The following is a 14289-nucleotide window of genomic DNA, read 5'->3' as shown; positions in this document are numbered from 1 at the left end:
TGGTATTGTCAGCAATTTTTTATTCTAATCAGTCTAATAAGTATAAACTGGTTTCTCACTATGGTTTTAATTTGCATTTCCCTAATGGCTAACGAGGCTGAAGATTGTTTCATGTGCTTATTTACCATCATTATGTCCACTTAGGTAAAGTGTTCAAGTCTTTTGCCTATTTTACAATTGGGTTGGTTGTTTCCTTACTGTTGAGTTTTGAGAATTCTCTGTATGTTCTGGATAGAAATCCTTTGTTGGGTAAGTAATTTGCAAATATTTTTCTCAGTCTGTAGTTTATCTTTTCCTTTTCTTAAAAATATCTTTCATGAGCAAAAGTTTTAAATTTTGATGAAGTCAAAATTTGTTCTTTTATGGACAGTGTGTAATATGCCGTGCCTAAGAAATTGGTGCTAAACCCCAGGTCCACAGTTATGGAGACAACACTGACACCTGCTACTTCCTGGAATGTTCTTCTCTATCTCATCCTCCTGGTTGTCTTCTTCAAGACCCAAACTTTACTTCCTTTGAAAAGCGCTTGTGCCCCTTTCCTCTTTGCACCTGTGGACACAATCATTTCCTCCTCATCTTTGTACCCTTTGTGAACACTTATTTTCCTGACTATAATTTCTCATTATATGCCCCCTCCCACCAGGCAGGGAACTCCAGGGGACCAAACCCTGGCATTTATTCACCTTTGTTTCCCCAGCACATGGGTTAGTACATAGTAGGTACTCAATACATTCACTGAAAAAACAGAAGTAATTAATTCCTGAAGACATTATCCTTCTATCCTTAATTGTGCTGGGGACAATTTGAGTAGCTATAAAAAATGTTATTGCTTTAAGGACATTTAAAGACTATCTTCAGTTTAAAATTAGTTATTCTTTGAGACATCTGTTGATTTAGTCATTTAAATGAGCTTGCTGGAGAACATCTTTTCTCAGAGGAAAGGATATAAGAGAATGAATGAAATTCATGTTAGAACTATGGGAGATTTTAAGTAGCTAAAGCAGTTGATACCAATTGATGATATTGAAAAATAACTTAGCAATTTTATCTACTGAAATTAAGTTTTTGTTCATTATTAGTCTGTTAAAGTAAGATCCATATCATCAAAATTCTTGACTGCCCAATTTAATGGTAGCCACTAATTATACAAAGAGGTCCTGAGGAACCAGACCTCTACTTGCAGAAAACATTCACATGCTGAAATAAATCCTCTGGGAATGAAGCTACCGTCTGATGATATAAAATCTTCATTAATTATGTGAAACAGCCTCCTGTTGCCACATATTCATAGGAAGTTCGATTTTTAGCTTTCCTTTGTCTATAACAGAACAAGATAATGGGACCAACTCCAGGTGAGCTTCTGAAGGTTAACAGTTTGTCTTGGTATCCTTGGCCCCTCTCTCTGGATCTGGCTTTCCTCCACCTCTACATTCTCAGAGTCCTCCAGCTCTCTGTTTGTGGACTTGGTTTACAAGGAGGTGCGAGCTGCCTTTAAGGGCGATAGACTGAACCTAGAGTCTTAAGAGTGTGAGAAGTCTGGGCTGGTGGATCTGTCCATGGTTGCATCATTCCAGATGATGCATACTTGGGAATCAGAAGAGGAGTCTAGAAGTCAGAGAAGAAAGGTCTAACACAGACAACACTGGGGAGAGGGGCTGGAACTGATGGAAATAGTGACCAGAATTAGGCGTGAACAGAAGAAATGGGATAATTTCAGGCTACGACTATGAAATCAGGGCCTGGAATAAATTGCTTTATAGAAGATGGACCAGTGGACCTAACCATTTTTCTCATGGTTGCTGGAAAGGACTCCTTGGCTGTCACTCATAGAATCTTTAGCATCCTCATCCCTTTCTTGACCTTACCTCTTCTGTAGACATTCAATTTTCTGCCTACTAACACCCTCTATCAAAATAGAAAAGAATCTGAAATCAAACATTAACACTTTTTGGGCAATTACACTTCACTATGAATTTTATTCACTGTATCAGCATAACTAGTCATTGCCATGTTAAGCGTTTTAAACCTCCAACTATGAATGAAAGATTTTATTTCCTGTTAATACTCTTGGTAAATAGATGGGGAGAAATATTTTTGCTTATAGGTTCTTCAGATATATATTATGTATCTCCAGTCCCAAAGGGATTGTTTCTTTTCATATTCCTAAAAAACTGTGAATTTCTTCTAAAGTTACTACTTTGTTTCCACCAAGTAGCACTGCAGTGCTCGAAAGTTTGTTATACACTGAGCAGTTCAGCCATGTGAGTTGAGTCCAGTTTCCAGTTGCTATCTGCTCAAGTTAAACATCTGGTAGAACCTGAAAAGCCAGTGATTCCTTACATGCATCAGTTGGGCTCCAATCCAACTCCACACCCAAGCTTCTACTTCATCTTATTAATCTAGTGCCCACAGGGCCTCCAACAAGTCAGATCTCTCAGTGCCTTTTAATTCCAAACAATCTCTGCTGGGAGGAAGCCATTCAGCAAATCAGTTTTTAAAGTTTCTGATACCTGGTTATCTGACTGAATGTTCGTAATCTTCAACTTGTTTCATGTAACATCCAAACAAACTGGCAGTAGTTAAGGGCCAAAGCACAAGAAGCTTCAGACTGAATATTTTTTTAAATATTTGTTTGACATTTATATAGAGGGACAGGGAAAGGCAGGTCTTCTGTTATTAAAACCTAGATGTAGATTCAGAATTAGCTACCTTTCTCTAAACAAACATCTCATCAAGTGTTCAAAGCATAGTCCCCGTTTAGAGGGAGAGGGAGTATATATACTCACACACTCGAATATACAACCTACACATTTATCTGTAGTTCTTGTTCTATAATTTGTGCGTGCATGTAATTTTGTCAAGCCAGACAACCAATGGCAAAGTAGAGGGCATAAAAGTAATTAAATAAATTAATAGACTCCAGAAAATTGCACCATGCTATGCATTATTTAGTTTCAGAATTTCAGCAGATCCTTCATGTGCATATTGCCAAAATACTCAACAGAGTGAGGTCAGCCCTTGTGGGGAAGGTGTTTCTTTCTCCTCAGGGCCCATCTGTTTCTGTGGGAACGGGGCTAATTCACATTTCACAGTTACTAAGGAGGAGGGTATGAAAACCTGAGTTAACTGGCACCATTGATGCTTTAGTGCCCCTTACACATAGTTTCCCCTGGATGGTTGCCTGACATCTTGACCCATGAACTGGCTCTGACTAGATTCCTGCATCCATTATGAAGGAGCCAAATGTGTGTAAATAGAGCAGATGACATGTGCTTTGGCATGAAGTTTTCATGGTACCAAGGCTATACATATAACCTTCTGTATTGGGAGATGAGCGTAGGATGGTGTAGAAATGCCTATTTAGCTCTTCTGAGCAGGTGGCAGAAGGGTTACTCAAACCTTTTTCTCTCTCAGGTATGTCATTTTTCTGCATCTCTAGATTGCAGTGGGGCCTAAGAGACAGAGACTCACAAATTCTGAGTCATGGAATCAAGAGTGCGAGGAAGTTGAGCACACTGCCGAGAGAGTGGTTGAAGTGTAACCACTGTGGAAGCTGTGCTAGGAGACAGGGGGTATATGAGGAAAGCGGCTGGAGGGGATGGTGGCCTGGAGGGGGTTGAAAAGCACCTGTAGTGGGGGAATGGGAGTAAAAAGGTCTGTCAAAGAGAGGTTGGGGGCACAAGGGACTTTCTGATGTTGTTCCCCAGGTGAAGTGACGACCAGATCCAGAGTCATCCGGTAGAATGGCGTGAAGGTCTTAGGAGGAGTGAAGTAAAGGAAATCCGAGGCTAGAGTGTTGGCTGGCTCCTCAGTGTGAACGCTGAAATTACCTAAGACAATGGTGTGCTCAGGATGGAGAGGAAAACCGTGAACCAGATGCATTCTTCAGTGCAGAGGAGTGAGAGAGAAGAATGTAGATAACAGTAGTAAGGGAGGATGACAGGAAGGTTTAGCAGACAGTAGGCACCTACGAAGAAAGAAGGCAAAAGAGTAATGATCAGAAAGTGACAAAAAAGCACTGAGGTCTGCCCTTCCCCCATCAGCTCCCCTCCTTCCTCCACCCTTCCCAATCTCTCAGCTGAGCCTGGGAGAATGAGCTGCTTCCCCTGGGAGAGCAGTGGAGGAAGCAGAAGCCTTGAGCAAGGTCAGGTTTGGGTAGGAACAGGAGGTAGAGGTAGCATTTGTGAAGAGGTTAAGGCACGTTTTTACAATGGATTGGGGATATTAGCCAGGAGAGTCCTGAGAATTTGGAAGAGGTCAGCAATGGGAGGAAGGGCATTTTCCAAGGCAACACAGTACTACATAGAAATGAGCATCCTAATAGGACAAAGCATGCAGGGCATTTGCTTTGGGGTGGTGGTTGAGGTATCAGGAATAAAATGCATGGGGTAAATGGAGTAGATGTCCAAACAAGCATCAGCTAAGACCCCAGGCTACATGGAATATCTGATGATAGTTAGAGGCCTGCTCTTTTCTGCTGAAGGTAAGCAGAGACTAGCTAATCTGGCCATGATTGGTTCTTATGTACTGGTTAATAGGGTATTATAATTTTTGCCCCAAGTCTCTATTGGACCGCATAAGCCCATGGGCCATATTTTTTTCTAAGAAATCTACCTAATCAGAACTCCAAAGTCTATTTAGTTTAAACTTTTAATCTGTTTCAAGTTATTATCACCAATTTATTACCAGTTAGGTCTTGGATTTCAAGAACTAATGTTGGAGCATGTATTGGAATTGTACATTAATTTTTGTTCAGAATTCAGCACAACTTTCTATCATTATTCAATAGTTTTTTTGGCTTACTATTACACATTGTCAAATACAGGTTACATTTTAGTTTTCTTTGAAAACAAGTAATTGAATTGTATGAAATCAGAAGGTTATATTTCCAGCATAGAATGACTGTTTTGATATTCAATATGAGGCTCAGAACTCAAAGGCTGTCTTAAAATTTTAGCTTTAACAAAAATCATAAATAAAAGCTGCACTTAAAAGAAATCACTGATACATAACTAAAAGTGAGTAACTGAGCACTTTTTGCTGACATGGGCATCATTTTGATGCTTAATGGACTCCAGTTGCTCAAGTAGGTATTACCAGTGATGCTGCCCATTTCATGCTGCTCGCCTCTGACAGCACATTGAAAATGTGGGAACTTGTAAGGACAAGTGACACATCAGATAAAATCTGCCTACCTAATAGTATGTGAGGAGGACATTGAAACTTTGATATAGTAATGGTTTTATTTTAAATGTCTGAGTCTTAAAAACAAAACCAAACTGTATTTTGTTTTTCTTCACTCTTGGGGTTTCTCTTTCCTTCTTAAGAGTGATTTTGTTTGCAAAGCGTGGATATCCATTAAGAATTTAAATATTAAATTGTGTCCCTGTGGGAAACTGACAATTATCCCTTACCTTGAAGATCCCATGGCTCACTGAGAATGGCTAGGAGTTCCAATGCAGCACACATTCTAGCCCATTTTTCTTCATGCTACATGTCTGGAGGATGCTTCTATCCTGAGATACTATGTGTTCGGTGGAGCTCACCAGTAGCAAAGAGAAGAGCTGTTGGCTCCCTTACCTAAATCCCAAACTAACAGTAAATAAAGAGAACAGAGAGCGGATTTGTGAGGTAACCTCTCACCTTGGATGAACTTTCAATGTGAGTACCTGAAAAATAGTAGAATTTTCGTGGCTTAGAAAGAGATCAACTTACCTGTGTGCACTGAAGGCCCAATGCCCAGGAATATGGCCTGTGACTCTATCTGAACTGAAACAAAGGCCAGCTATCCAACATGTGCTCACCTGACCTGTTGGCCCTGATCATTGGTGTCAGGTGAAGGAGTGACCTTTCTACCATCCCCTTCCCAGGTTAAGGCAAAGGAGTCATCGTATATTTGCTTTTCTGTATTGCAGGACATTTGTGAAGATATTTCTGATCATGTTGAGCAAATCCATGCCCTCCTTGAAACGGAGTTCTCCCTGAAGCTGCTATCCTACTCCGTCAACGTGATTGTGGACATCCACGCGGTGCAACTCCTCTGGCACCAGCTCCGCGTCTCAGTGCTGGTTCTGCGGGAGCGCATTCTGCAAGGTCTGCAGGACGCCAATGGCAACTACACCAGACAGACGGACATTCTGCAAGCTTTCTCCGAAGAGACACAGGAGGTGGGTGTTTTCCCTGAAGCCAAATAGTGCATTGTCAGGTGTCATTATTTGAGGATGTTTTCAGTTCAGAGGTGTGGGATAGGAATTCTTTATAGGTAAATAAGCAGGTCCTAAGCCCGGTGTTGAATCTAGGTATAGTGACTAGAGGCTAGGGCACTTCTAATGTGAATGAAGCTAAAAACCAGAGTTCATTCACAGCGGTAGTTTGCACAGATACCACCCGTAGCTGTTGGTGCTAACCTGGCTTCCTGTTCCTTGTTCAATTATTTGATAAATATTCATTGAGTGCTTATATGGGCCAGGCACTAGGTGCTAAGAGTGTAATAGTGATCAAAACATGGCCTTTGCTTTCAAAGAGCAGAGACTAGTGGGGAGTGGAGGCAAGTGGACAGACATTAAGACCAGACTGTGATCTGCATGATCTACATGCAGATACAATGGTCTACATGATGCCACTGGAGGAGAGAGAAGGGGCACCTAATTCAGACAGGGAAGCCTTTACAGGAGAAGTGAGTCTAACCTGAGACCTGAAGGAGAAGCAGGATTAGACTGATGAACAGAGGTAGAAACTGTTCTAGACAGAAGGAATGGCATGATCAAAGATCCAGAGGTAAGAGAGAGAATGACAGCCTCAGAGAGGAAAAAGTTCAAGGGACCAGAAAGCAGGATTTGAAGTAATATGTAAGCAGAGGTCAGATCATGAAAATGAAAAGCCATATTAAAAAGTCATATTAAGAGACGTGGACTTTATTTTGCGGATAACAGAAGAGTTTGTTCAGGGAATTGATGCGATTCAATTCATGGTTTAGAAAATCATTCTGGTTGCAGTGAGTCATATGGACTTTAGAATTTTGCACAACCAGTATATTTAGATTTTTTTGTACTCATAGTAAGCATAGTTTAAAGAGTTTGCTGCTGTTAATCTTGATTCATAGCTTAAGAATGAACACTGTAAAGTTAAATCCAAGTGAACTCTCCTATTCCCAAATAAAACTGACATATATGTCAGAGCGAGAGAGAAAGAGAGAGAGAGGGAGAGGCATTGTGCTAGCTAAGTAGGGGCTATATATACGTGTGTGTGGATGGATGGATGGATAGATAAATAGATGGATGGATAGATGGACGGATGGATAGGTAGGTAGGTAGATAGATAAATAGATGGATGGATAGTTGGACGGATGGATAGGTAGGTAGGTAGATAGATAGATAAATAGATATCATGTATAGATACATAGAGTGTGTGTGTATGTATATAGTCCCTTGACTCTTGAAACCCAGTTTAGTGCTCTGCTGTTGATTTTGTGGAAAATATGTATTATACAAGCTTAGAAGGCATTGATATAAATGTGTATTAAAAGACCTTATAAAGAGTGTTGCATCTCATTAAGTTATTAATGTTTCAGTGGCTCCAACATTATCAACAACACAAAACAAATCTGGGCTTCTTCTCATAAATGATTTATATTTGTTGATTATTGTTTTTGTAATAATGATGCTCTTGCTGTGGCAAATTCCCTGCAGGCCCTGGAAGTTTCTGGGAATGAAAATCTACTGGGCTCACTTCTAACTTTAGGTCACAGTCTTTGTTTTCATTTAGCTTTTCCTAATATTGTGGCAGTGAGGGAGGTGATACAGACTTCGGTAGAGTTCCTTTTAAAATCGTAGAATGAATATGTAGGTGTGTGAGATAGTCCTCAGATGCCATCCATCCCAAGTGGGATCCCTAGAAGTTCCTGACTGGGACCCTTGTGGTTATGGGAAACAACAAAGAATCCCAAACTAGTCAACTCTGCCCTAAATCTGGTGTTTAGGAGGAGGTGTATGCTAATGAGGTGGGAGATCAGAGATGGGGAAGGTTTGTCTAAACTCTGAAGAGACAGTACTTTAGATATCTACCTGGTATCTCCAATCTGTACATTCTTTTTTTGTTTCTACCCATGTGTTTTCCTGGCTCTGTCCAAAATCCAGTATTGATCAGTCATCAGATCTGCCCACTTTCAACCACTTAGAGGGGGCATTAGAAATCATTGAGTCAAACCAACTCATATTACATATTTATTTATTCATTCAATAAACATTTACTGACCACAACTCTGATTAGAGCTGGGGATATGAAAGTGCTCTAGGGTTTATTGTTTTTGTTGTTATTGGTGTTTTGTGGAATATGTTCATCATGTGTTTATTTGAACTTGTATTATTCACAAAGTGGTAGCCCAAGAAAGATGAAAAGCCATTGAGACTATCTAATTGTTACTGGCCACTATTTTCACAGCTATGTAGTGAGTTTATATTAAGTAGTACCCATCATGGGTCTCACAATGTGAGCTCAACAATTATTTACAGATTCGATTGAAAGCAATTCAGTGCATTTTCATGTTTGAAGTCAGTCTTTAGTCCTGTTGTAGAGATGCAGGAATACGTTGTATGAGGGGTAAAGGAACAGTGGATTCTTAGCCATCTGCTTTGTGGACATTTCTCTGTGAATTGAAGCACTGTCTCCATTACCGTCTTTCCTGAAGCAATGGATTCCTGATCTTATTTGTTAGTTTTATTTGTTTCTGTCAGCACACTGGAACTGTGGAAAATAGGAAGAGAATTAGGATAAAATTCTCAGCTTTATCAGAATAAATTCAGCTGTGAAAGATTTATGGGATGAAGAGGGAGATGGCGTAAAACATGCTGATAAACTAGAATAGTAAATGTCCTTCCAGTGAAGGTAAATTCATTTTTCTCTTTTTGGAAATCAGTTGAGTTTCATAGCCCATTAAAGAATAGGTTTGGGGCTTCCCTGGTGGCACAGTGGTTGAGAATCCGCCTGCTGATGAGGGGGAGGCGGGTTTGTGCCCCGGTCCGGGAAGATCCCATGTGCCGCGGAGCGGCTGGGGCCGTGAGCCATGGCCGCTGAGCCTGCGCATCTGGAGCCTGTGCTCCGCAACGGGAGAGGCCACAACAGTGAGAGGCCCGTGTACCACAAAAAGAAAAAAAAAAAAAAAAGAATAGGTTTGAAAGTCAATAAAGTGGCAAGTTCTCTTTCTGTCCGTACAAAAACAAAGTGAGTTTTATTCCTTTATTTAAATATGGAGCAGACCATATCTTGTAAACAAATTGGCAAATGCCTTACTGAAACAAAACCAGCTGAACAAACAAAAAATACTTTAGGGCAAAGCTCCCATTGTGTAAAAAATGTGTTATACTGAAATTTTCTATATTTCAGATACTGTGATAAGCAATTTATATTTATTGTTTCATTTAGTAAGGAGGGTAATGGGTATTAAAAGTAGTTCCATTTCAATATTACTCATCCATAAAAAAGAATGAAAGATTGCCATTTGCAGCAACATGGATGGACCTAGAGATTATCATACTAAGTGAAGTAAGTCAGACAGAGAAGGACAAATACTATATGATTATCACTTATATGTGGAATATAAAAAATAATATAAATGAATATATTCACAAAACAGAAACAGACTCAGAGACATAGAAAACAAACTTATGGTTACCAAAGGGGAAAGGGAGGGAGGAGGGATGAATTAGGAGTATGGGATTAACAGATACAAACCACTGTATATAAATTAGATAAAACAAGGATTTACTGTATAGCACAGGGAAGTATGTTAAGTATCTTGTAATAGTCTATAATGGAAAAGAAACTAAAAAAAAATATATGTAACTGAATCACTTTGCTGTACACCTGAAAATAACACAATATTGTAAATCAGCTATACGTCAATTTAAAAAAATAGTTCCATTTTATAGATGGAAAAATTGAGTTTAAGAGAGGCTAAGCGAATGCTTAAGGGCATAAACCTAAGAATAATTAAATAAAACAAGCAAAACCAGCTCTTAACTGATCTCTTTGGTAAAGATAATAATAATTATTTCCTTCTTCCCTTCCTTCCTACTTTCCTTTCTACCTCCCCTAAATATTTATTGACTTCTTACTCTTTATAAGGCACTAGGCATTCAAAGATGAATAACACATGCTATTAAATGTTAGGAATCACCGTCATACTTTTGTTAGATCCTCAAACAGTTCTGGGAAGTTAGCAGGGCAAGTGCTATTATCCTTATTTTACAGATGATATTATTGTATCCATCTTACAGATAAGAAGACTGAGGCTGAGAGAGGTAGTCACACAGGTAGTGATAACTGTTAATAGTAGTAACACAATAGCGAACATTGATTAAGAACTTACCATATGCCAGATGGTGTGGTAAGCACTTTACCTAAATGATACTCACCCTCTCAGTGGGAACACATTGGTCCTTCCAGAGCACTCACATCATTGCACTTTGTGTGTTCTTCCACGAGCACTCATCACAGGGCAATTTATATTACGACAAAGTGCGTGCTAGATTTGAACTTCGTGATTGTTGGCACCAGATTATAATCATCTCTGTATCTCCCACAGCACCTAGTTCGTGTCGCTGTATATAAAAGTCGATGAGTTGAACTGAAGTAAATAATGCAGATAATAACTGCTTTAAGTGTGGAAGAGGGAGATATCATTGTAGGTTGGTTGACTGGGATTGATCATGGAGATTAGCTATTTGACTCATAAATTCAGCCTGTAGAAAATGGAAATTGTCAAGAATTATTACGATAGTATAAATAAAAATATTGAAAGACTTTGTCTGTTTTCCCTTTTCCCATCAGAAACTAAACTTTGCCTTGCTTCCCATTTCCCTATCATTGCTTGTTCCTCTTCGTCCACTGCTGCTCTCTGCAAGGCAGTCAGAATCAGAGCACCAACATGGGAGAGCTGAAAGGAATCTGAGCAAGGGTCTCGACCCTGTGGTCTGAGGACTCTGGGGGCTGTCGCCTTCTTGTAAGAGGTCCATGAATTTATATGTTAGTAATTGAAGCATAACAAACACCATGTAGTGAAATTAGGGGAGGAAGGGTAGAGAGAGGCATACAAAATTTTTTGCCGTAACCATAATTGAAACAGTGAAATTCTGTTTTCAACTCTTCTGAGTAAGGTCACTAAATCAGGGCACAAAGTCAACTCTGAAATGGCAATGGACACTAATATAAACCTTGGGGGCATTTTAGTAGGGAGATTTTCAAATCTCTAAATTATAAGTATCAAATCTCTAAATTATAAGTATCAAATCTCATGTTCAGCTGGTGACAGAATTCACGGTTAAACAAAGAAAGATCTGAGAAGGCATTTGGAATTAGAACTTCAAACTTATTTATGGGTAAGGAACAAAGCAAAATTTCTTGTTTCAAATTAGGGAGGAAAAAGGGTTTCCTTGATGTCTGAGACAATATTGAAGCCAGCAGTAAAGTGAATAAATTGCTCATCAATAAAGTGAATAAGATACCATCTCCATAAAACATAACCTTCATCTGAGAAACTGCTTCATAACATATTAAATGGGGGTCTGTTTGGACATTGCTAGGCTGCCATGACACAGCTAGAAGCACTACAAAATAAAATGTGGTATTTCTAAAATAAAAAGGCCAGTAAAAACAACATGCACTCTTCCCCCACCTCCATATCCACCTGAGACTTTATTAATTACATGCATTAGAAAACTATCTGGGAAGGTGGTCCAGTAGAAAGCAGTGGGACTAAAATATTAGTATTACTAAGCAATATTTTAAGAAATGAAACTCATTATTTATCTGCTCTGAGAAACTTCAGAGAACTGTATTTTTTTTAAATTGCCTCTGCACTGTGAAATGTAGAAAAATACTTTTGAGGAATGCTCTTAAATAATGGCCAACTGTGTTAAAATATATGGGTAGATGCTTGCCACTTGGTCTTTAGGATATGAAATGCATATGCTATGTGCTGTTTTTTTGTTTTGTTTTTCAGGGAGGGAATTTTTTTTTTCACATTAAAAAATGCAGTATGAATTAAAACTAGTTACCCCTGAATGACAATCAGCCATGCACAGCAGTAGTTGGCCTGATTGGCAACAGGATGGGAGAGGGCTCCCTTTGGAGCATTAAGTGTGTTTTTTTTGTTTTTTTGTTTTTTTTTTGCGGTACGCGGACCTCTCACTGCTGTGGCCTCTCTTGTTGCGGAGCACAGGCTCCGGATGCGCAGGCTCAGAGGCCATGGCTCACGGACCCAGCCGCTCCGCGGCATGCGGGATCCTCTCAGACCGGGGCACGAATCCGCGTCCCCCGCACCAGCAGGCGGACTCCCAACCACTGCGCCACCAAGGAAGCCCCATTAAGTGTTTTTGAGTATGGTATTTTCTTTTCCAAACGAAGGACTGGCTAGGGAAGGGATCTTCAGGGAAAGACTTAATTAGGAAAAGGCAGCCATACCCTATTATCTAGATGTCTCATGCCGTATGTTCAGCTAACATCATTTATTGAGTACCTGTTATTTTTGAACAACACAGTATCCCCTGGTCTTAACGTTCTGTGACCACCAAAACTGGGATCAAATACTTTCCCACGGTTATGGTATTCCTTGCCTGTCCAGAAGCGGGTAGCTGACATTTTCATGGGTCTAATTTTTACCTGAACTCTCACATCTTTTTTTTTCTATTCATCATAGGAACATTTTTCCTTAATGCCTCTTTGACCTCACTTAAGTAGATGCAGTGCTGTAACTTTGTGATAAAAATGATTAAAAATAATGCAAATTTCAACTAGTTAATAATTTAAATACTAACTTATGGGATAGCTTTGGAGCTTAATCACTATTTATAGTACTATTTTTGTAAAGGAGTAAGTTCTGAACATTGAACAACCAAATAAAAAAACTTTTAGCAAATGCAACCTGCTTTTAAATTGGAGTTTCCTCTATTATTCTCTTGAAAATTGCGCTGTGACTTTTGTTTGACTGGCTCATTCCTTGGTGTTTTGGGCTTCTGACTTCTTTCTTTAAAGATCCTGCTCCAGATATGAAGCATAAAAGCCAAACAATTCCAGTTAGACCATTTTTGTTGATATTGGCAGTTAATATTGGTTTCTTACTTTGTGCAGTATAATTTAGCATAGGGACACCTCTCATTTTGATGAAACTTTCCCCCTCGGTATATTTGATTAGTAAAAAAATATATAATAGGGCTTCCCTGGTGGTGCAGTGGTTGAGAGTCCGCCAGCCGATGCAGGGGACATGGGTTCGTGCCCCGGTCCGGGAGGATACCACATGCCGCGGAGCGGCTGGGCCCGTGAGCCATGGCCACTGAGCCTGCGCATCCGGAGCCTGTGCTCCACAATGGGAGAGGCCACAACAGTGAGAGGCCCACGTACTGAAAAAAAAATATATATATATATATATATATATATATATATATAAAATAAGTAATAAGAGTAAGCATTCATTGAGAACCTATCCATGTGCCAGACTTGTGTCTTACATATTCTGTCTTCTTTAAGCCTCCCAACAGCCCTATGGCATGGCTTATTGTTTCATTTTTACAGATGAGGGAAATGAGGCTTAGTGATATCAAGCTACTGGTTCCTGATCACATGAACAATTAGTGCTTGAGCTAGAATTTAACTCTGAGGTTTGGGCTTTTAATTACTGGAATCAACGAAAACTACATAATCAGAGGAATAAACTTCATGAAGGCATAGAGATACATTCCAAAATGTCTTCATTCATTCATTCATTCATTCAACAGATGTATCTTTGAATTCTGTGTAGCTCACTATGCTAAGTGTTGCAGGTATCCTGGAAAGTCAGCCATTTTCTATGTGATTTATACTCTGTGGTGCTTACAAACTAGTGGGATAAACAGATTAATCAAATAATCACAATAATATGTATTTAAAGCTTGAGATAAATATTTAAAGGACAAACAACGTAGTTTTATGAGCGCTTATAAGAAAAGATTCTGACTTAGGTGGGTGTTTAGAATCTTGCAGAAGTGAAGCTTGATCTGAGGTCTGAGGGGTGAGTAAAAATTAACTAGTTAAGAGTTTTACAGGTGGGAAGCTTTCTTGGCAGAGGAAATAGCATGTGCAAAGGCTCTGGGGCAGGAGGAACACATTAAAAAATTGGAGGGATGATACCGTAGCTGGGTGCAGCCAGGGAGGGGGGAGTGGCTTGAGAGAGGCCTCTTCATGTCTGTTCTTAAAGGGTTTGGGTTTTAACCTAGCAGCAGGAAGTTAATAAAGGATTTTAAGCAGAGAAGTAATAGC

The 14289-nt window shown here is 39.5% G+C and overlaps 1 protein-coding gene across 3 annotated transcripts in view; it reads left to right on the top strand.

The window, feature by feature from the left end:
* The window catches only part of AKAP6 (A-kinase anchoring protein 6), a gene marked incomplete at its 5' end in the record, with an annotated part of 374977 nt that overhangs the window by 92737 nt on the left and 267951 nt on the right, over nt 1-14289 (top strand). For all 3 annotated transcript variants that reach the window (XM_082648924.1, XM_082648925.1, XM_082648923.1), the window contains one exon: nt 5916-6167. In XM_082648924.1, the coding sequence (XP_082505050.1) occupies nt 5916-6167 (252 nt within the window). The remainder of the gene's footprint in view (nt 1-5915; nt 6168-14289) is intronic.

Source organism: Grampus griseus, assembly GCF_964374135.1.
Source record: "Grampus griseus genome assembly, chromosome: 2".
Lineage (NCBI taxonomy): Eukaryota > Metazoa > Chordata > Mammalia > Artiodactyla > Delphinidae > Grampus > Grampus griseus.
This window is presented reverse-complemented; position numbering and strand designations above follow the sequence as displayed.